The sequence below is a fragment of the Triplophysa rosa genome, linkage group LG16, assembly GCF_024868665.1.
Source record: "Triplophysa rosa linkage group LG16, Trosa_1v2, whole genome shotgun sequence".
NCBI classification, from domain to species: domain Eukaryota; kingdom Metazoa; phylum Chordata; class Actinopteri; order Cypriniformes; family Nemacheilidae; genus Triplophysa; species Triplophysa rosa.
The window spans coordinates 21,825,039-21,845,962 of NC_079905.1; the positions used below are offsets into that span (position 1 = coordinate 21,825,039).

Here is a 20,924-nt window from a genome sequence, read left to right on the forward strand (position 1 = left end):
CTAGATGTCTACTGTATATGACATCTGACAGCAGACGTCTCCGAGACGTATTGCAGATGAGCAAACTATGTCTTGCAGATGTAAATGCAGACATCAAATATGTATATCTTTGCCAAATGTTTATGAGCTATCAGGGTGGTGTATAGCGCACCCAATGTGTTCAGGTGCACACCGCCACCTACTGTACCAGGATGTGCAACCTCGAAATTTAATGTGTATACTTTCAGTTTCATAAATCCAACTTAGCTTAGTGGTGGAGTGATACAAACAGTGAAGCAGTTCTCAGATTCGAGAACCAGAAAGAACTTGAAATTTTCTTGACAAATTAAAGAGAATTCCCCTAATTTTCAGTGATAGTTCATGTAATGTAAAAGCTCATTGTCATGCTTCTGATAAGGTATAATGTGTTGGAAATTACAGTTTTAGCGGAGGATGCGCTCTTAAGAAAAATAGCTATCATTTCTAAATAGTACCCAAAAAATGACTCTTCCGCTTGTAACAATAGCACAACCTCTTTAGTGATGAATAGAACCCATTCTGTAAGAATAAAAACTTGTGCTACATAGAACCTCAGTGGTGCTATAAAGAACATTTCATTTATCAGAAGTCAGGAGGATTTATTATTATTATTTTTCTTTCTACTTTCAGGATTTTTATATATATATTTTTAGTTTACAGACAAAAAGTCAAGCAAAGTGTGCATCAAGTAAATACTTTAATTTCCTAATCTGTCACCACAATAAACATCACACAACCTTGAATATAGATTCGTATTAAATTGCATTGTCACAAGCACCTTTCACAGTTTTGCATTGTTGCAAAACAGATTTACAGAAAATGCATAAGTCATGTCAGTTTTAGTTCCTGATGGCACTGTGATTTCCTTCTGTATCACTCATGAACTCATCACAGCTCTGGTCACAGCACTGTAATGAGTGTATCATTTATAAACATACACATTAAAGTTCATTGTTAACTTCCAGGGAATTTGTCGTCTGGACGCTTCGAATAGTTTTTAATAGAGAGATGTTTTCAGTAATGGTCATGCTGAGAAACATCTACTGATATGGCTTGTGTTTCTCTCTCTTAATTTATTTGTCATTTCTAATTTTATTCCCTCTACTTGTCAGGGTCCTGTCCTTCCTATTCGGAGTTATCGTGTCTTGTGGACAGGGTCGTGACAGTACCATGAATTGTGTGTGTGTTTCGTCTTGTGTGGAGACACGTGGCGGTTTGTTTTGACATTTCGCCGCGTGTCCTCCTGTCTTTCGTTTAGCTCCGCCCCTTGTTTCTCCGTTAGTGTTTCATCCCTCTCACCTGTCCCATCATCTTCCCGCCAGTTTCCATTAGTGTTAAGTATTGTCACCTGTCCTTCACCGTCCCTGTGTAGTTATCCCTCGTCAGTGTTTCCCCTTTATAAGTCCTGTCTTTATTCCCAGTCCTTGTCGGTTCATTGTGTTATTGTATGCGTGTTCCTTGTACCTCACCTTACCTTGCCTTCGTGTTCCAGATTCCTTGTTCCTGTGGACTTATTATTTATTATTCAAAGTACCTTGTTTTGTTTTGTCCCCTTGTGGGAAAGTTTTTAGTTTTGATTCTTGTTTTAGTTTCTGTGAGTTTTCCCCATCGTGGGTGTTTTGTTTCTGTTTATTAAAGTCTTCTTTGTTTAAACCCTTCACCTGCCTGCATTTGGGTTCTGTCCTCTCGTTACGTGACAGAATGAACCGACCCAAAAAGAACCCAGCGGGCTTGACGGAGTCGGACGAGGCATTCAGGAGCCGCCAGGCTCACCTCTTGTTTGGCTTCCGTCAGAAGGGGACCCCCGTGAAAGACTTCGCCATGGACTTCCTGTCCACCGCGCGCTACTCGGGGTTCACCAAGGCAGAATTAAAGGTAATCTTCAACTGAGATGCGCCGGTTGAGACCCCATGGATCGTGAGGAGCTCAGGGGATCGTCCATGGCGGAGACTTTCACGGGGCTGGCGGCTATCCCCGAAGACCGCACCCTGCAGATCGGGGTTTTGGTTGTCGCCACACCATCCGCCTCACCCTCTGTAGACTCACCTCCAGCCAGCCTCGGTGGCAAGAGGGGGAGGCGAGAGTCTTGGGGGTCCTCATCAGAGGCCTCCAACCCTGAGCCAGCCGTGCCCTTCACCTCCTTCCTCCAGCCGACCACCAGACGGGTGGCTCGGCTGAAAAAGAAGAGGCAACGGAGAGAGGAACGGAACCCAACCCAGCCGGTTATCCAGCCGGCGTCCCAGCCGGTTATCCAGCCGGTTATCCAGCCAGCGTCCCAGCCAGTTATCCAGCCGGTTATCCAGCCGGCGTCCCAGCCGGTTATCCAGCCGGTTATCCAGCCGGCGTCCCAGCCGGTTATCCAGCCGGTTATCCAGCTGGCATCCCAGCTGGTTATCCAGCCGGTGATGCAGCCTGCGTCCCAGCCGGTTATCCAGCCGACGATGCAGCCGGCGTCCCAACCAGTCTTCCAGCCGGCGTCCAGTCCGGTGCAGCCGGCATCCAGTCCTGTGTCCAGGCCGGTGTTTCCGGCATCCAGTCCGGTGTCCAGTCCGGTGCGTCAGCTGGCAGTCCAGCCGGCGCAGCCGGTGTCCAGTCCCATCCAGCCGGCCTTCCAGCCGGCATCCTGTCCCGTCCAGTCGGCGTCCAGTCCTGTCCAGCCGGCCTTCCAGCCAGCGTCCAGTCCTGTCCAGCCGGCCTTCCAGCCAGTGTCCTGTCCCGTCCAGCCGGCCCTCCAGCCGGCGTCCAGTCGAGTCCAGCCGGCCTTCCAGCCGGCACCTAGCCTTTGTCAGCCGGCCTTCCAGCCGGCGTCCAACCCGGTCCAGCCATTATTGTCCCAGCCTTCCCCTGTCATGTCTGTCCCTTCCCGTCCTGCCCTTTCCCGCCCTAGGAAACACACCCATGTCCCTCCTAGGTCCCCACCCCCTGTCCCACCCCAGTTTAGTGTTCCCAGTTTTTTTCAGCCCATTCCCCCCCCCTCCCTTCCCGTTAATGTTTTTCTTATTGTCCAACCCCAACCCCTTCGTTGTTCTGTCGGCCCTGCCCCTAGTATGTTCTGTTTTGTCTGTGTGGTGTCTTTCTTCGTACCTGTCTGTTTTGTCCCGCTGAATGTTTTCCCCTTGGGCCGTTCGGGGTTCGGCCCTTGGAGCGGGGGTACTGTCAGGGTCCTGTCCTTCCTATTCGGAGTTATCGTGTCTTGTGGACAGGGTCGTGACAGTACCATGAATTGTGTGTGTGTTTCGTCTTGTGTGGAGACACGTGGCGGTTTGTTTTGACATTTCGCCGCGTGTCCTCCTGTCTTTCGTTTAGCTCCGCCCCTTGTTTCTCCGTTAGTGTTTCATCCCTCTCACCTGTCCCATCATCTTCCCGCCAGTTTCCATTAGTGTTAAGTATTGTCACCTGTCCTTCACCGTCCCTGTGTAGTTATCCCTCGTCAGTGTTTCCCCTTTATAAGTCCTGTCTTTATTCCCAGTCCTTGTCGGTTCATTGTGTTATTGTATGCGTGTTCCTTGTACCTCACCTTACCTTGCCTTCGTGTTCCAGATTCCTTGTTCCTGTGGACTTATTATTTATTATTCAAAGTACCTTGTTTTGTTTTGTCCCCTTGTGGGAAAGTTTTTAGTTTTGATTCTTGTTTTAGTTTCTGTGAGTTTTCCCCATCGTGGGTGTTTTGTTTCTGTTTATTAAAGTCTTCTTTGTTTAAACCCTTCACCTGCCTGCATTTGGGTTCTGTCCTCTCGTTACGTGACAGAATGAACCGACCCAAAAAGAACCCAGCGGGCTTGACGGAGTCGGACGAGGCATTCAGGAGCCGCCAGGCTCACCTCTTGTTTGGCTTCCGTCAGAAGGGGACCCCCGTGAAAGACTTCGCCATGGACTTCCTGTCCACCGCGCGCTACTCGGGGTTCACCAAGGCAGAATTAAAGGTAATCTTCAACTGAGATGCGCCGGTTGAGACCCCATGGATCGTGAGGAGCTCAGGGGATCGTCCATGGCGGAGACTTTCACGGGGCTGGCGGCTATCCCCGAAGACCGCACCCTGCAGATCGGGGTTTTGGTTGTCGCCACACCATCCGCCTCACCCTCTGTAGACTCACCTCCAGCCAGCCTCGGTGGCAAGAGGGGGAGGCGAGAGTCTTGGGGGTCCTCATCAGAGGCCTCCAACCCTGAGCCAGCCGTGCCCTTCACCTCCTTCCTCCAGCCGACCACCAGACGGGTGGCTCGGCTGAAAAAGAAGAGGCAACGGAGAGAGGAACGGAACCCAACCCAGCCGGTTATCCAGCCGGCGTCCCAGCCGGTTATCCAGCCGGTTATCCAGCCAGCGTCCCAGCCAGTTATCCAGCCGGTTATCCAGCCGGCGTCCCAGCCGGTTATCCAGCCGGTTATCCAGCTGGCATCCCAGCTGGTTATCCAGCCGGTGATGCAGCCTGCGTCCCAGCCGGTTATCCAGCCGACGATGCAGCCGGCGTCCCAACCAGTCTTCCAGCCGGCGTCCAGTCCGGTGCAGCCGGCATCCAGTCCTGTGTCCAGGCCGGTGTTTCCGGCATCCAGTCCGGTGTCCAGTCCGGTGCGTCAGCTGGCAGTCCAGCCGGCGCAGCCGGTGTCCAGTCCCATCCAGCCGGCCTTCCAGCCGGCATCCTGTCCCGTCCAGTCGGCATCCAGTCCTGTCCAGCCGGCCTTCCAGCCAGCGTCCAGTCCTGTCCAGCCGGCCTTCCAGCCAGTGTCCTGTCCCGTCCAGCCGGCCCTCCAGCCGGCGTCCAGTCGAGTCCAGCCGGCCTTCCAGCCGGCACCTAGCCTTTGTCAGCCGGCCTTCCAGCCGGCGTCCAACCCGGTCCAGCCATTATTGTCCCAGCCTTCCCCTGTCATGTCTGTCCCTTCCCGTCCTGCCCTTTCCCGCCCTAGGAAACACACCCATGTCCCTCCTAGGTCCCCACCCCCTGTCCCACCCCAGTTTAGTGTTCCCAGTTTTTTTCAGCCCATTCCCCCCCCCTCCCTTCCCGTTAATGTTTTTCTTATTGTCCAACCCCAACCCCTTCGTTGTTCTGTCGGCCCTGCCCCTAGTATGTTCTGTTTTGTCTGTGTGGTGTCTTTCTTCGTACCTGTCTGTTTTGTCCCGCTGAATGTTTTCCCCTTGGGCCGTTCGGGGTTCGGCCCTTGGAGCGGGGGTACTGTCAGGGTCCTGTCCTTCCTATTCGGAGTTATCGTGTCTTGTGGACAGGGTCGTGACAGTACCATGAATTGTGTGTGTGTTTCGTCTTGTGTGGAGACACGTGGCGGTTTGTTTTGACATTTCGCCGCGTGTCCTCCTGTCTTTCGTTTAGCTCCGCCCCTTGTTTCTCCGTTAGTGTTTCATCCCTCTCACCTGTCCCATCATCTTCCCGCCAGTTTCCATTAGTGTTAAGTATTGTCACCTGTCCTTCACCGTCCCTGTGTAGTTATCCCTCGTCAGTGTTTCCCCTTTATAAGTCCTGTCTTTATTCCCAGTCCTTGTCGGTTCATTGTGTTATTGTATGCGTGTTCCTTGTACCTCACCTTACCTTGCCTTCGTGTTCCAGATTCCTTGTTCCTGTGGACTTATTATTTATTATTCAAAGTACCTTGTTTTGTTTTGTCCCCTTGTGGGAAAGTTTTTAGTTTTGATTCTTGTTTTAGTTTCTGTGAGTTTTCCCCATCGTGGGTGTTTTGTTTCTGTTTATTAAAGTCTTCTTTGTTTAAACCCTTCACCTGCCTGCATTTGGGTTCTGTCCTCTCGTTACGTGACAGAATGAACCGACCCAAAAAGAACCCAGCGGGCTTGACGGAGTCGGACGAGGCATTCAGGAGCCGCCAGGCTCACCTCTTGTTTGGCTTCCGTCAGAAGGGGACCCCCGTGAAAGACTTCGCCATGGACTTCCTGTCCACCGCGCGCTACTCGGGGTTCACCAAGGCAGAATTAAAGGTAATCTTCAACTGAGATGCGCCGGTTGAGACCCCATGGATCGTGAGGAGCTCAGGGGATCGTCCATGGCGGAGACTTTCACGGGGCTGGCGGCTATCCCCGAAGACCGCACCCTGCAGATCGGGGTTTTGGTTGTCGCCACACCATCCGCCTCACCCTCTGTAGACTCACCTCCAGCCAGCCTCGGTGGCAAGAGGGGGAGGCGAGAGTCTTGGGGGTCCTCATCAGAGGCCTCCAACCCTGAGCCAGCCGTGCCCTTCACCTCCTTCCTCCAGCCGACCACCAGACGGGTGGCTCGGCTGAAAAAGAAGAGGCAACGGAGAGAGGAACGGAACCCAACCCAGCCGGTTATCCAGCCGGCGTCCCAGCCGGTTATCCAGCCGGTTATCCAGCCAGCGTCCCAGCCAGTTATCCAGCCGGTTATCCAGCCGGCGTCCCAGCCGGTTATCCAGCCGGTTATCCAGCTGGCATCCCAGCTGGTTATCCAGCCGGTGATGCAGCCTGCGTCCCAGCCGGTTATCCAGCCGACGATGCAGCCGGCGTCCCAACCAGTCTTCCAGCCGGCGTCCAGTCCGGTGCAGCCGGCATCCAGTCCTGTGTCCAGGCCGGTGTTTCCGGCATCCAGTCCGGTGTCCAGTCCGGTGCGTCAGCTGGCAGTCCAGCCGGCGCAGCCGGTGTCCAGTCCCATCCAGCCGGCCTTCCAGCCGGCATCCTGTCCCGTCCAGTCGGCATCCAGTCCTGTCCAGCCGGCCTTCCAGCCAGCGTCCAGTCCTGTCCAGCCGGCCTTCCAGCCAGTGTCCTGTCCCGTCCAGCCGGCCCTCCAGCCGGCGTCCAGTCGAGTCCAGCCGGCCTTCCAGCCGGCACCTAGCCTTTGTCAGCCGGCCTTCCAGCCGGCGTCCAACCCGGTCCAGCCATTATTGTCCCAGCCTTCCCCTGTCATGTCTGTCCCTTCCCGTCCTGCCCTTTCCCGCCCTAGGAAACACACCCATGTCCCTCCTAGGTCCCCACCCCCTGTCCCACCCCAGTTTAGTGTTCCCAGTTTTTTTCAGCCCATTCCCCCCCCCTCCCTTCCCGTTAATGTTTTTCTTATTGTCCAACCCCAACCCCTTCGTTGTTCTGTCGGCCCTGCCCCTAGTATGTTCTGTTTTGTCTGTGTGGTGTCTTTCTTCGTACCTGTCTGTTTTGTCCCGCTGAATGTTTTCCCCTTGGGCCGTTCGGGGTTCGGCCCTTGGAGCGGGGGTACTGTCAGGGTCTCCTGTCCTTTCCTATTCGAACTTCATCGTGGTCTTGGTGGGACGGGGTCTCGTGACAGTAGTTCCATAAATTTGTTGTGTGTGTGTTCCGTCTTGTGTGGAGAAACCGTGGGGCGGTTGTTTGTTTTTTGACATTCCGCCGCGTGTCCTCCTGTCGTTTGTTCTAGGCTCCGCCCCCTTGTTTCTCCGGTTAGTGTTTTCATCCCTCTCACCTGTCCCCATCAATCTTCCCGCCAAGTTTCTCCATTAGTAGTGTTAAAGCAATTGTCACCTGTCCTTCACCGTCCCGGTGTAGTTATCCCCTCGTCAAGTGTTTTCCCCTCTTTATAAGAAGTCCTGGTCCTTTATTTCCCAGTCCTTTGTCCGGGTTCATTGTGTTATTGTATTGCTAGTTTCCTTATTACCTTCACGCTTACCCTTGCCTTTCGTGTTCCCAGAATTCACTTGTTCCTGTGTGGACTTATTTACTTATTATTCAAAGTACCTTGTTTTGTTTGTTTTGTCCCCTTGTGTGAAAGTTTTTTTAGTGTTTTCATGCTTTCGTTTTAGTTTTCTGTGAGTTGTTTTCCCCATGTGTGGGTGTTTTTGTTTCTGTTTTATTTTTAAAATAAAGTCTTTGTATTAACCCCTTCAAGCCTGCCTGCGCATTTGGGTTCTCGTCATTTCCTTAACCGTGACAGGAATGACAGAGCCAAAGTCAGAACCCAGGCGGCTGACGGCTGGAGTCGACTGAGGCGTTCACAGAGCCGCCAGGCTCACGTCCTGTTGGCTTCCGTCAGAGGGGGACCCCTGTGAAGGACTTCGCCACTGGACTTCCTGTCCACACCGCTGCTACTCGGGGTTCACCAGCAGAGGAAGGAATTTTCAAAGGCTAATCCTTCGAGCAGCTGAGATGCGCGGCTTGAACTGGACGCCGTCGACTGGATGATCGTGAGGAGCCCAGAGGGAGTCCGTCCCATGGGCGGAGACGCTTGCACGGGGCTGGCGGCTATCCCAAGACGCACCCCTTGCGGATCGGGGTGGTTTGGGCGTCGCCACACCACTCCGCTACCCTCTTAGTCACCTGCCAGCCAGCCTCGGCTGGGAAGGGGGAGGGGAGAGGAGTCTTGCTGGGGCTCCCACTCTGAGGCTCCCACCCTGAGCCAAGCCGTGCACCCTTCACCTCTATCTCCTCAGCCGACCATCCAGACGCGTGGCTCGGCGAAAAGAGAAGAGAGGCAAGATGAGCGAGCACGACGGAACTTCCCCCTGCCGGTCGCAGAGCCGGCAGTCCAGCCGGTTATCCAGCGGTCTCATGCCGACGCCAGTCCGGTCGTCCAGCTTGTTTCACCCTGTGTCCAGTCCGTCAGCCGGTTATCCAGTCCGGCAGCCGGATCCAGTCCGGTTCCGAGCGTCCAGTCCGGTTATCCAGCGGCAGTCCAGTGGTTATCCAGCGTGCGCTGCGTCCCAGCCGGTATCCACCGACGATAGCGGCGTCAACCAGTCGTGATCCAGCCGGCGTCCAGTCCGGTGAGCGGCATCCAGTCCTGGGTCCAGTCCGGGTTCCAGTCGAGTCCAGTCCGGGTCCCAGTCCGGTGCGTCCCAGCGGCGTCAACGTCCAGCCGGCGTTCCAGCCGGTGTCAGTCCCATCCAGCCGGCCTTCCAGCCGGCATCACCCTGTCCCGGCCTCCAGTCCGGCATCAAGTCCCTGTCCAGCCGAGCCTTTCCGAGCCAGGGTCCAGTCCGCTGTCCAGCCGGCCTATCCAGCCCGGTCGTCTAGCCCTGTCCAGCCGGCCCTCCAGCCGGCGTAGCCGTCCAGCCGGTTTCCAGCCGGTTATCCAGCTGGCATCCCAGCTGGTTATCCAGCCGGTGATGCAGCCTGCGTCCCAGCCGGTTATCCAGCCGACGATGCAGCCGGCGTCCCAACCAGTCTTCCAGCCGGCGTCCAGTCCGGTGCAGCCGGCATCCAGTCCTGTGTCCAGGCCGGTGTTTCCGGCATCCAGTCCGGTGTCCAGTCCGGTGCGTCAGCTGGCAGTCCAGCCGGCGCAGCCGGTGTCCAGTCCCATCCAGCCGGCCTTCCAGCCGGCATCCTGTCCCGTCCAGTCGGCATCCAGTCCTGTCCAGCCGGCCTTCCAGCCAGCGTCCAGTCCTGTCCAGCCGGCCTTCCAGCCAGTGTCCTGTCCCGTCCAGCCGGCCCTCCAGCCGGCGTCCAGTCGAGTCCAGCCGGCCTTCCAGCCGGCACCTAGCCTTTGTCAGCCGGCCTTCCAGCCGGCGTCCAACCCGGTCCAGCCATTATTGTCCCAGCCTTCCCCTGTCATGTCTGTCCCTTCCCGTCCTGCCCTTTCCCGCCCTAGGAAACACACCCATGTCCCTCCTAGGTCCCCACCCCCTGTCCCACCCCAGTTTAGTGTTCCCAGTTTTTTTCAGCCCATTCCCCCCCCCTCCCTTCCCGTTAATGTTTTTCTTATTGTCCAACCCCAACCCCTTCGTTGTTCTGTCGGCCCTGCCCCTAGTATGTTCTGTTTTGTCTGTGTGGTGTCTTTCTTCGTACCTGTCTGTTTTGTCCCGCTGAATGTTTTCCCCTTGGGCCGTTCGGGGTTCGGCCCTTGGAGCGGGGGTACTGTCAGGGTCCTGTCCTTCCTATTCGGAGTTATCGTGTCTTGTGGACAGGGTCGTGACAGTACCATGAATTGTGTGTGTGTGTCGTCTTGTGTGGAGACACGTGGCGGTTTGTTTTGACATTTCGCCGCGTGTCCTCCTGTCTTTCGTTTAGCTCCGCCCCTTGTTTCTCCGTTAGTGTTTCATCCCTCTCACCTGTCCCATCATCTTCCCGCCAGTTTCCATTAGTTAATGCAAGAATGGTGGTGAACGAGAACCCAAGCGCAGGCAGGCAGTAAGGGGTTAATGACAAAGACTTTATTTTACAAACAAAAAAAGAACACAAAAACACCCACAATGGGGGAAAACAGAACTAAGAAATATATATTAAACAAAAGACTTCCCACGAGGGGGCAAAATGAAAACAAGAACAGTAAAACTAAACTAAAGGACACGACCAAACGTCTAAAATTAAACACACATTACAGGGTAGAACACAAAACTCAAGGGAAAAGGTAATCAAACACATCACAATCCACGGAGACACACACAATACCAGCACAGGACAAAGGAACATGAGGGTATAAATAGGGAAGACAAACGAGGGATAACGAGCAAGGGCAGGTGTAGAACATAAGACACAAGAGGGAGACAATACAGGAAACGAGAGGGGCGGGGCCAATGACAATACCTGAGAAAACACATGAGATGTTCAAAAAACAAACATCTCATGGTTTTCTCACATAAAACCTAAGGCTTTGCCATGGCTCTGCTACAGGACCAAGAAAAACATGACTAAGGAAGCAGAGCCATGACAGAAGCCCCCCCTTTAATGAGCACCTCCAGGTGCTCACCAAGGGGTAGACGGACAGGACAAGGAAGACTGAGACAAAGACAAGACCAGACAAAACATGGAGAACAGAATAAGTGGAGACAAGACAAAATAACAAAGGGACTTGGGTGGGACAACAAGAACAACAAACATGGGAGGAGGGGAGGGACCAAACCAGGGCCCATAGGGGGCAGTCCATGGGGGTGGAGAAGTCCCAGTCCCCGGCTGCGCTCGAGGGCGCGTAGTCCTAGGGGACTTAGGAGGAGTCCTGGGGGGGACAGTCTTTGGCCCTGGGAGTCTCCCAGGGACCGGCTGGAAGGCCGGCTGGAAAGGGCTGGGCACCGGCTGGAAGGCCGGCTGGAAAGGGCTTGACGCCGGCTGGAAGGCCGGCTGGACAGGGCTTGATGCCAGCTGGAAGGCCGGCTGGACAGGGCTTGACGCCGGCTGGAAGGCCGGCTGGACAGGGCTTGACACAGGCTGGAAGGCCGGTTGGACAGGGCTTGACACCAGCTAGAAGGCCGGCTGGACACGGCTTGACGCCGGCTGGAAGGCCATCTGGACAGGGCTTGACGCCGGCTGGAAGCCCGGCTGGACAGGGCTTGACGCCGGCTGGAAGGCCGGCTGGACAGGGCTTGACGCCGGCTGGAAGGCCGGCTGGACAGGGCTGGACCGCCGGCTGGATCGCCGGCTGGATCACCGGCAGGGACGCCGGCTGGATCACCGGCTGGGACGCCGGCTGGATCACCGGCTGCACCACCGGCTGGGACGCCGGCTGGATCACCGGCTGGGACGCCGGCTGCACCACCGGCTGGGATGCCGGCTGGATCACCGGCTGGGACGCCGGCTGGATCACCGGCTGTACCGGACTGGATACCGGCTGCACCGGACTGGATACCGGCTGCACCGGACTGGACACAGGACTGGACACAAGACTGGACCTCGGGCTGGACACCGGACTGGACACAAGACTGGACACCAAACTGGACGCCGGCTGCACCGGACTGGACACCGGCTGCACCTGACTGGATCCCGGCTGCACCGGACTGGATGCTGGCTGCACCGGACTGGATCCCGGCTGCATCGGAACGGATGCCGGCTGGATGCCGACTGGATTACCGGACTGGATGCTGGGCTGGACACCGGCTGTTGCACCGGCTGGGACGCCGGCTGCTGCTCCGGCAGGGAGGGAAGTCCGCGCTGCCCGCCGCTGCCTCTTTCTCTTCAGCCGAGCCACCCGCCTGGAGGTCGGCTGAAGAAAAGAGGCAAAGGGTGCGGCTGGCTCCGGCTGGGACTCTTCAGACGTGGAGCCCCAGGACTCACGTCTCCCCCGCTTCCCGCCGAGGCTCGCTGGCGGCGAAGAGGACGGTGTGGTGATGCCCACAACCCCGATCCGCAAGGGACAGTCCTCGGGGATAGCCGCCAGCCCCGTGAGAGGCTCCGCCATGGACACTCCCCTGGGCTCCTCACGATTCATCGTGAGTTCGACCTGGTCCGCGAAGCCCAGGTGTCTCAACCGTTGCATCTCAGCTGGCTCGAAGGGTTCATCGAGGCAGCCGTTGAATATTACTTTCAACTCTGCCTCGGTGAACCCCGAGTAGCGCGCGGTGGACAGGAAGTCCATGGCGAAGTCTTTCACGGGGGTACCCCTCTGGCGGAAGCTGAACAGGACGTGAGCCTGGCGGCTCCTATACGCCTCGTCCGACTCCGTGCCACCCGCTGGGTTCTGAACTGGCTCGTGTATTCTGTCAAGGATGGTGGTGAACGAGAACCCAAGCGCAGGCAGGCAGTAAGGGGTTAATGACAAAGACTTTATTTTACAAACAAAAAAACGGAACCAAAAACACCCACAATGGGGGAAAACAGAACTAAGAAATATATATTAAACAAAAGACTTCCCACGCGGGGGCAAAATGAAAACAAGAACAGTAAAACTAAACTAAAGGACACGACCAAACGTCTAAAATTAAACACGACATTACAGGGTAGAACACAAAACTCACAAAGGGAATAAAGGTAATCCAAACACGAAATTCACAACTCGACACACGGGCAGGAACACACACAATACACGAGCACAGGACAAAGGAACATGAGGGTATAAATAGGGAAGACAAACGAGGGATAACGAGCAAGGGCAGGTGTAGAACATAAGACACAAGAGGGAGACAATACAGGAAACGAGAGGGGCGGGGCCAATGACAAAACCTGAGAAAACACATGAGATATCAAAAAACAAACATCTCATGGTTTTCTCACATAAAACCTAAGGCTTTGCCATGGCTCTGCTACAGGACCAAGAAAAACATGACTAAGGAAGCAGAGCCATGACAGTTAAGTATTGTCACCTGTCCTTCACCGTCCCTGTGCAGTTATCCCTCGTCAGTGTTTCCCCTTTATAAGTGCTGTCTTTATTCCCAGTCCTTGTCGGTTCATTGTATTATTGTATTCGTGTTCCTTGTACCTCACCTTACCTTGCCTTCGTGTTCCAGATTCCTTGTTCCTGTGGACTTATTATTTATTATTCAAAGGACCTTGTTTTGTTTTGTCCCCTTGTGGGAAAGTTTTTAGTTTTGATTCTTGTTTTAGTTTCTGTGAGTTTTCCCCATCGTGGGTGTTTTGTTTCTGTTTATTAAATCTTTCATTAAATTCTTTGTTTAAACCCTTCACCTGCCTGCATTTGGGTTCTGTCCTCTCGTTACTTGACACTACTATCTTTGTTCATTTTCTATTCGCCAAACCCTTCAGCACCTGAACAGAAATGTGTGTGTACATATGAGACAGTCCTGTCATGAAAGACTCAAGCTGTGAGAAATTATTTGTCCCCCCTGAATATTTCATATAGTTTGATCGAGAGGTTAGATGCATGTTTCAGCGTAACCATGTTCTTAGTAGTAACATTTCTCTAAATAGAATGCTGTGGAAGATTTTGAATTCAGATATTCAAAGTCAAGTGAATAAGAACTGCATTAAAAACTGTGAATCCAGACCAGAATAGAGACAAAACGCAACATGTGTTGCAGAACCCACTTCTCTGATGTTTTGACCAGGTCGTCAGAAGACTGAAGATCATCAAAAAGGTCAAACTTTGATTGCCTTCGTGTTTATTAACTTACTGCATTGCCGTTTGGTAGTATTTAAAAAGGCAGAGGGGTGATGGAGTCTAGGAAATACATTTTTAGGTTGGGACAGAGTTCCACCTGAACATGTAGGTTTTCATCTTCCATCCACGAATAGTCTTTAAACACTGCACAGTTCATACATAAATATTTTAGAATATTCTGTATCTATAGTATAAAACATGCCCCCCAGTGAATGGCATAGTCATGTGCAGGAGTAATGCATCTGTGTGAAGATCAGACATATCGTTTTTCAATGTGAAACTCTATTATTACTACTGGTCATCTGACTAAAATCAACTCATTAGGCATCATATTTTTTTCTTGAATGTGAAATTGACTTAAATCTTGGGTTACCTGTTCTAGTTCCGGAGTCAAGGCTCTGATCGCGGTTCGTCTGTTTCAGCACCACGGACAGAGCCTGTGTGACGTCTACGTTCAACAAACTCCACAGCGTGAATTCAGGTGACACGTTTGATGAGGACGATGGAGTCAATCTGTTTTGCGCTGTAATGCAGTGCTCTGCCATGCGATGTACAGAATGACCGTTTTTATTTGATTGTGTTTGTTCGCGCGTTTAAAGTCGCTGTAAAGAACTCACGAAACATACATCTGTGGCCTCATTACACTCGTATTACTGCGCCGCTGCGCTTTGTTTCTGAAGAACTACATTGCTTGGCGGAGGAACATCAATTATTGTTTCTGAACCTCGCCAGATAGCCTATGGAATAACCGCTTTCGAAAAATGATAAGCCACTTAAAGCTGTGGTTTGCGGTATTTGGAACACAGTTATCACTTCAAGTCAATGTAAAATACGGCACATAGGAGGTTAGAAGCAAAAACAAACTTGATTTTGAGGATAACGCATTATTTTTGCAACACTCGGCATGTTTCCCTTCCTCCAGCTCGAATGTGAAAGTAATTCGCTTTTAGTTATACAGCCTACAGGAAGACTGAAGGTTCGTGTGTGAGATTTTGCGTCATCACATGACTGCAGCACATCGCCTCTACTACACCCCACACCCCTGCGTTCCGTAGACTCAATGTAAACACCGTGCGCCGTGCGCTTTGTCTTCGGGCTCGGACCGCGCCATGCCATGGATGCTTTATGGCAATATCAGTTCAGGATTATTTTACTCGGGGACTCGACGGTTGGCAAATCTTCTCTGCTGAAGAGATTCACGGATGGCATATATAGCGATGTAGCGGACCCGACAGTTGGGGTGGATTTCTACGCCCGATCACTGGACATTGAACCGGGGGTGAAAATCAAGCTACAGCTATGGGACACAGCCGGACAGGAGAGATTCAGGTTATTATTATTATTATAGATAATAATATTCATATGATGTCTCATTCGCTGACTGTTTTAGGCTAATCTACACCCACGTAGAATGTGTGTATCGTAATATTGTTTTAAATCTTTATTCATGACATGATGAAATAAGAAAAAGGATGACACGAGAAATGATGGCAATTGAAATGCGTGTTTTGTGTATTAATGCATGTCGGTTGTGCATGGATGGTCGTGTATATAGTGTGGGATAGTCCTTTCACGATGGGGTTTTGTGTTATTCAGTTAAAGCAGACATGCGCACAGGCCTAACAGGGTGTTTATGAATGAGTTAAAGAGGCTCATCACATTGATTTGTTCCAGGTCTTGTCATATGTCTCACCCGTTTGGAGTCTCTGATCTGTTGCCCTATATTCACATGCGCTGCCTGCCTCCAAGCTCAAAACATTTGTAATTATTCGGTGAACAGATCAAATGAAACGGCACTTGTGGTCTTTACAAATGAATTACGTATATCTTGAAAATGTTGTCTTCTTCAGGTCCATAACCACTTCGTACTATCGTAACTCGGTGGGCGGGCTACTCGTCTTCGACCTGACCAATAGGAAGACCTTCGATCACGTGCGGGAATGGCACAGAGAAGTCAGCGAGCACATACTGCCTCATCACATGGTCTACATCCTGATCGGCCACAAGAGCGACCTAGGCCGCGACCGCAAAGTGTCGCGGGACGAGGCGGAGCAGTTGGCGGCCGAACTCGGCCTCCGTTACGTGGAAACTTCAGCCAAGTGCAACAGCAACGTGGAACGAGCTTTCGAGCTGCTCACACGGGACATCTATGAGCTGATGAAGATGGGCGAGATCTCCACGCGTGACGGATGGGACGGAGTCAAAAGTGGCCTCACCGCTAAGGTTCTTTATCCGGCCGAGGAGGTGGCGGAGAGGGAAAAGAGCTGCAACTGCTGACTCCCACCATGCACCTTTAGTCTCTCACCTGTGTATCGTTCAGTCGTTCTTCACCTCACCTGTGTCGTATCACGGTCACTGTCTGGTCTCTGCTCACCATCGTGTTTACCCTGTTGTTGCTTTCTGAGAATGGAGGTGTAGTTTGATGTGATGAGTGAATAAGCATCAGTATATCTGGGCTGGAATGGACAGGCCCTGCTTAACTTTACCGGAGACCGTGCCATGTTCTGAAGGCACTCGTGGTGAAAAAAGCTTGCAGCAATCTTGTGAACAATAATGTGTGGTTTTATACATCTGTGAGATGTCAACGGTTGTTTCTCCCCCTTTGGTTATTTATGTTATGATTCGCATTTAAAGAAAACATTCAAAAATCTAGTGATAACATTATTGTCCATTCTATAGCTTTTAAAACAATCTATTTTCTGTGTGGATGGGTTTCTTATTGAAATTAGAAGTTGGGACATAGAAGGTTTTTTCTTTTGCTCTGAAATGGTCAATAGATAAGAGGTTCATTGGACAATTTATTGTGCAATTGGGGAAGAATTGTATATACCCATGCAAACAAGGCGAATCATCAATATTTGGTTTATATTGCCAGAATTGTACATTTTAAATGTCTCTTTAATGATTTTAGTATATATCGATAGCATAGACTTTAATTTAAGTCATGCAGCAATTCAGATGTTATGGGATTGTTTTAAAAGTGGGGCAAAAATTAGACATGATTTTGGGTGGAAAGGCTTCTGCAAATGTAATGGAGCGCTATATTCACACACAATATATGTAAAAAATCATACAATTCTGCTGCATTACTCAGATAAGTGGGTTATATCTTATAATCATTTTATTATTTTTACATTAATAATTCATCAGTATTTATTTTAAAAGTGATCTCTGTTCCAAAGCCTAGTGATCTGCCCACCTAGGTCGAATTTGAGGGCATCATAGACACCTCATTGAACTGAGTATAAATATACATATTATTCTTTCCATGCTTTAAAAAGTATTGGTAAACAGTTCAGTCTGATTAAAAATGAGCTCTTTTACCCAATATTGGTGTGTGTTGAGTTATTTGTGTTTTTAAAAATACTGTAATCCTCTGTGTAGAGTGTTTCATATACTGTATCAGTTACAGATGTGGTTGATGGTTTGGGTGGTCGAGGTATAAAAGCGTCCTGGCGGTGTGTGCTGGGCATTTCGCCAGTCGAGCGACTGCTCTGTGATAAGTGGGAATGTATGAGATATCTTTGACTTTGGTTTCCTGACAGTTAGGATTCTCCCTCTACGTGATACTTGCTTAAGCAGACGGTGAAGCAGTTCTGTAGGTTTTGGAACAGAGCTACTGAGAAATAAGTACAGCTCAATACACAGCCAGTAATAGAGCTGATCACAGCACTCGTGTCTCCTCTCACTGCCCATCATCTCTATAGGAGAAATATGTGTCATTCAAATAAAAGTCAAAACTGGAAATGAACAAATCGTTTTGGATTTCAAAACATTGAAAACAATGAAACACTATTACATAAAATGAATGCAAAATTTTAAAGATTTTCTTTACTTTGTCTAATCAAATGAGCAAAATTGTGACATTGATCACACAAAAATGACAATGTTGTATATCAATGCCAAACTCCTAAATAACTGCACAGCAACGCCCTGCAATCCACCAAACCCAACTCATCGTTTCTTATATCATGTGAGATAAGAAACGATGGACGAGAGCCGTGAGGGAACGGTGCGAGGCCGGTGACGCGAGTGATAATGAGTGTCAGCTGCGAGTTGCACCAGTCTCGCATCTCACAGAGGAGCGGAAGCATAAAAGGACGAGCGACAGGAGTGAAGGACAAGAGAGGACCAGGCCTGGATATTGTGTTAAGTTTTATTTATCCTTGTGTGGCCAGCAGTTGACCGTGAGGTAGCTGTCGGCCCTTTACTTTCGTTTTGTGGTTGGTTTATTTTATTAAAAGTTTATTTAATTTCCTTCCTTCCTTACTTTGAACATTGTTACACACACATACTTTGGAATAGCAACAGGTTTTGGTGGCAGTCAATGGTTTAGTTGGATTAATTTATGTTTCTTTTATTTCATAGTTTCTGCGTGGCTCAAGCAGTTGAGTTGAGTCCAAAAAGAAAGAAGCTACAAAGCAACTGTTTTTATTCGTATTTATCTTTTACTTTGATTTATGCTATAATTCAATACAAATTGTAATACTGTACTTTTATTTAATGGGGAAATTAAATATGTTGAAACTGTCAAAATGCTAAAAATCCTAATGATCATAAAAAATAAGATGATATAGACCCTGTATTAGAATGTATTACTCTCAGATCTGTGAAACACATTTTGCTATGTTTAAAGGGATAGTTCACCCAAATATGAAAATTCTGTCATGAATTACTCACTCTCTAGTTGTTCCAAACCTGTACACATTTCTTTGTTCTGATGAACACAGAGAAAGATATTTGGATGAATGCTTGTAACCAAACAGTTCTTGGCCCCCATTGACTCCCATAGTAGGGAAAATTACAATGTTAGTCAAAAGTGCCCCAGAACTGTTTGCTTTCCTACATTCTTCAAACTATCTTCTTTTGTGTTCAACAGAATAAAAAATTATTAAGTAATTTTTCCTACTATGGGAGTCAATGGGGTCCAAGAACTGTTACAATTGTTCTTCCAAATATCTTTCTCTGTGTTCATCAGAACAAAGCAATTTATACAGATTTGGAACAACTCGAAGGTGAGTAAATGATGACAGAATTTTTTTGGGGGGTGAACTGTCCCTTTTAATCTCCCCCGACAAGCAAAGAACATGTCAAATAAATGTGTGCAAAGTCTGTATGTGGATCTAATAATGTGTTGCATTAGGACAATCAGTTTAAGTTAGTAGTAAGTTTACATCATTTAATGTACAGATGAACAACCATCAGATACTGTAAATGTGAAAATGTAAAGCTTAGTTAAACAAGAGCGTGACGAGGGAGGCGTGACAAGACCCGTGGGAGGAGGAAGCGAGGCCGGTGGTGCGAGTGATAATGAGTGTCAGCTGGGCGCCACACGGCCTCGCATCTCTCCTCCCACGGCTCTCGTCACGCCTGCCTCGTCACAAAGAGGTCCAGATTTAGTCAAATAATTCAACCCTTTTCAATCTGCATTTCAGAGTAAACACTGGATTTGTATCATCAGGGTTTATTTTGTAAAATGTTAAAATGCTTGTTTTTGCAATGTGGTCAAATGCTGTGTGAACAGCTGTGGTTCTGAACAATATTCAAATTATTCAAGTTGGGCGTGTTTAATAATTTACTACTATGGTGTGGGGTCGTTTATATTAATAAATACGATTTAAAATGGTCTAAAGTACTGAAATAGATGCCAGAACTGTTTTACATTCTGGTCACTGAATGGTTTTGCACAGCTTGATGACTAGTTTCTATGGTAACTGCATTTATTTCATTCCTGTATATGGTATATTTTGTGATGTTATATGGTGGTGGCCTAAAAACATTTCATACGCCCCCTAGTGGTTCTTAATAATGACTGCAACTACACATTTTTAAGAGAAGGGGGAAAACATAATGATGTTAAAATAGCTAGTATACATGAAGATCATTGTGTATCATAGATATAGAATAAATAATTTCCACAGAAAAACATGTTTTTATTAGGAACCCACTATCACCCTTACACTATCGCACATATATCAATCAATATGTAACAAATACTCAAGCCAAAACAATGCAGTACATCAAACTTCTGAGCATTGTAAATTGTCAATATATTTGCATTGTTCGTTGATATGCCATACATTTAGATTTAGATTTAGATTTTTTAGATTTAGATTCAATTTTATTGTCATTGCACATGTACAAGGCAACGAAATGTGACCTCTGCATTTAACCCATCCAGAGAGTAGTGAACACACGTACCCCCAGAGCAGTACATAGCACCCATGTTTAAATAAAATACAATTACAATAAAATATTAATAAAATAACCTGTGCTATTCTCTATATTAGTTTGTATTAGCACGGCAACACAACATAAATCAAATATGCGATTTATAAATAATTTCACATATACTGTGAAGATGATATTTACTATTGTGTGAAAATAATTATTTTGTTTAATTCAGGATGCGTTGGCTTTTTCAAATGCACATTTAAATCCACAAAAAATATGATCAATACAGCTGACATAACAAACGGTTATAAACAATATGTAACGTTCTTGAAATAAATGTTAACATGCTTTAATAATCCCCCAGTTCACTTTTCCACAAAACGAACTCTACCTCCATCATGGCCTATTATTGGTCCATGGGCCTGTCAATCATTATGGTCACCGCCCATTTCCCATGATCCTCCATTTTGCCATGTTCCTAGCCAAATACATTGGTTATTTCTATCATATTAATGAACAGCAACATTAGCAAATCATTAGAGTCACGTATACTTCATCCTCATCATGCAGTTAGTCGCAGTCAGATTGTGAAGTGTGCCGAAAGTGAGCGATGGGTTAAGTGTTGTGTTTACCGTCACTGTGACGCGCTGACTCTGTGACCGGGACACCAGACTGGAAGCACTTCAAGTTAAAAAGGGCATCTGCTATGTTTGGCACAGCGGGGACAGATATTCTGCCACTGTTGCGGAATCGCTATCAAGAGATTTCGGATGCACAATTTTTATAAATCGGGGCTGCTGGTGATCTTTGGTCTTAGCGTCCCAATTAACCGGTTTAAAGACAGTTTTAGAATTACGGTGTCAACACATGGACAAAGTGGTTCACCCTGAACATGATGATTTCAGTATGTGAATTACAACAAGGAGGCGACTTAGAAAAGGTCCATTAGCCCGTTTATAAAATTATAGTGTCAAGCAAGAGAGTTAAAAGATTGCACTTAATGTATCTATGTACACGTACGTTGTAACTGTCACT

The 20,924-nt window shown here is 49.2% G+C and overlaps 1 protein-coding gene and 1 non-coding gene across 2 annotated transcripts; both read left to right on the forward strand.

Annotated features, from left to right (window-relative positions):
* Positions 1-14,143: 14,143 nt before the first annotated feature.
* On the forward strand, positions 14,144-17,479 carry rab42a (RAB42, member RAS oncogene family a). The gene is made up of 2 exons (XM_057354233.1): positions 14,144-15,044; positions 15,566-17,479. The coding sequence occupies exons 1-2, from the start codon at positions 14,830-14,832 to the stop codon at positions 15,990-15,992; spliced, it is 642 nt and encodes a 213-aa protein (XP_057210216.1). The 5' UTR covers positions 14,144-14,829; the 3' UTR covers positions 15,993-17,479.
* A 3,100-nt stretch (positions 17,480-20,579) lies between these two features.
* On the forward strand, positions 20,580-20,713 carry LOC130567561 (U11 spliceosomal RNA). Its single transcript, XR_008964610.1, has one exon. It is a non-coding gene; the product is annotated as a U11 spliceosomal RNA (small nuclear RNA).
* The last annotated feature ends 211 nt before the right edge of the window (positions 20,714-20,924 follow it).

What these genes read in the sequence shown, in the direction of transcription:
- rab42a (XM_057354233.1), top strand. Translation starts at nt 14,830, where the DNA reads ATGGATGCTTTATGGCAATATCAGTTCAGGATTATTTTACTCGGGGAC. An exon ending in GCCGGACAGGAGAGATTCAG is followed by an intron (nt 15,045 to 15,565) that starts GTTATTATTATT and finishes TGTCTTCTTCAG; the next exon opens with GTCCATAACCACTTCGTACT.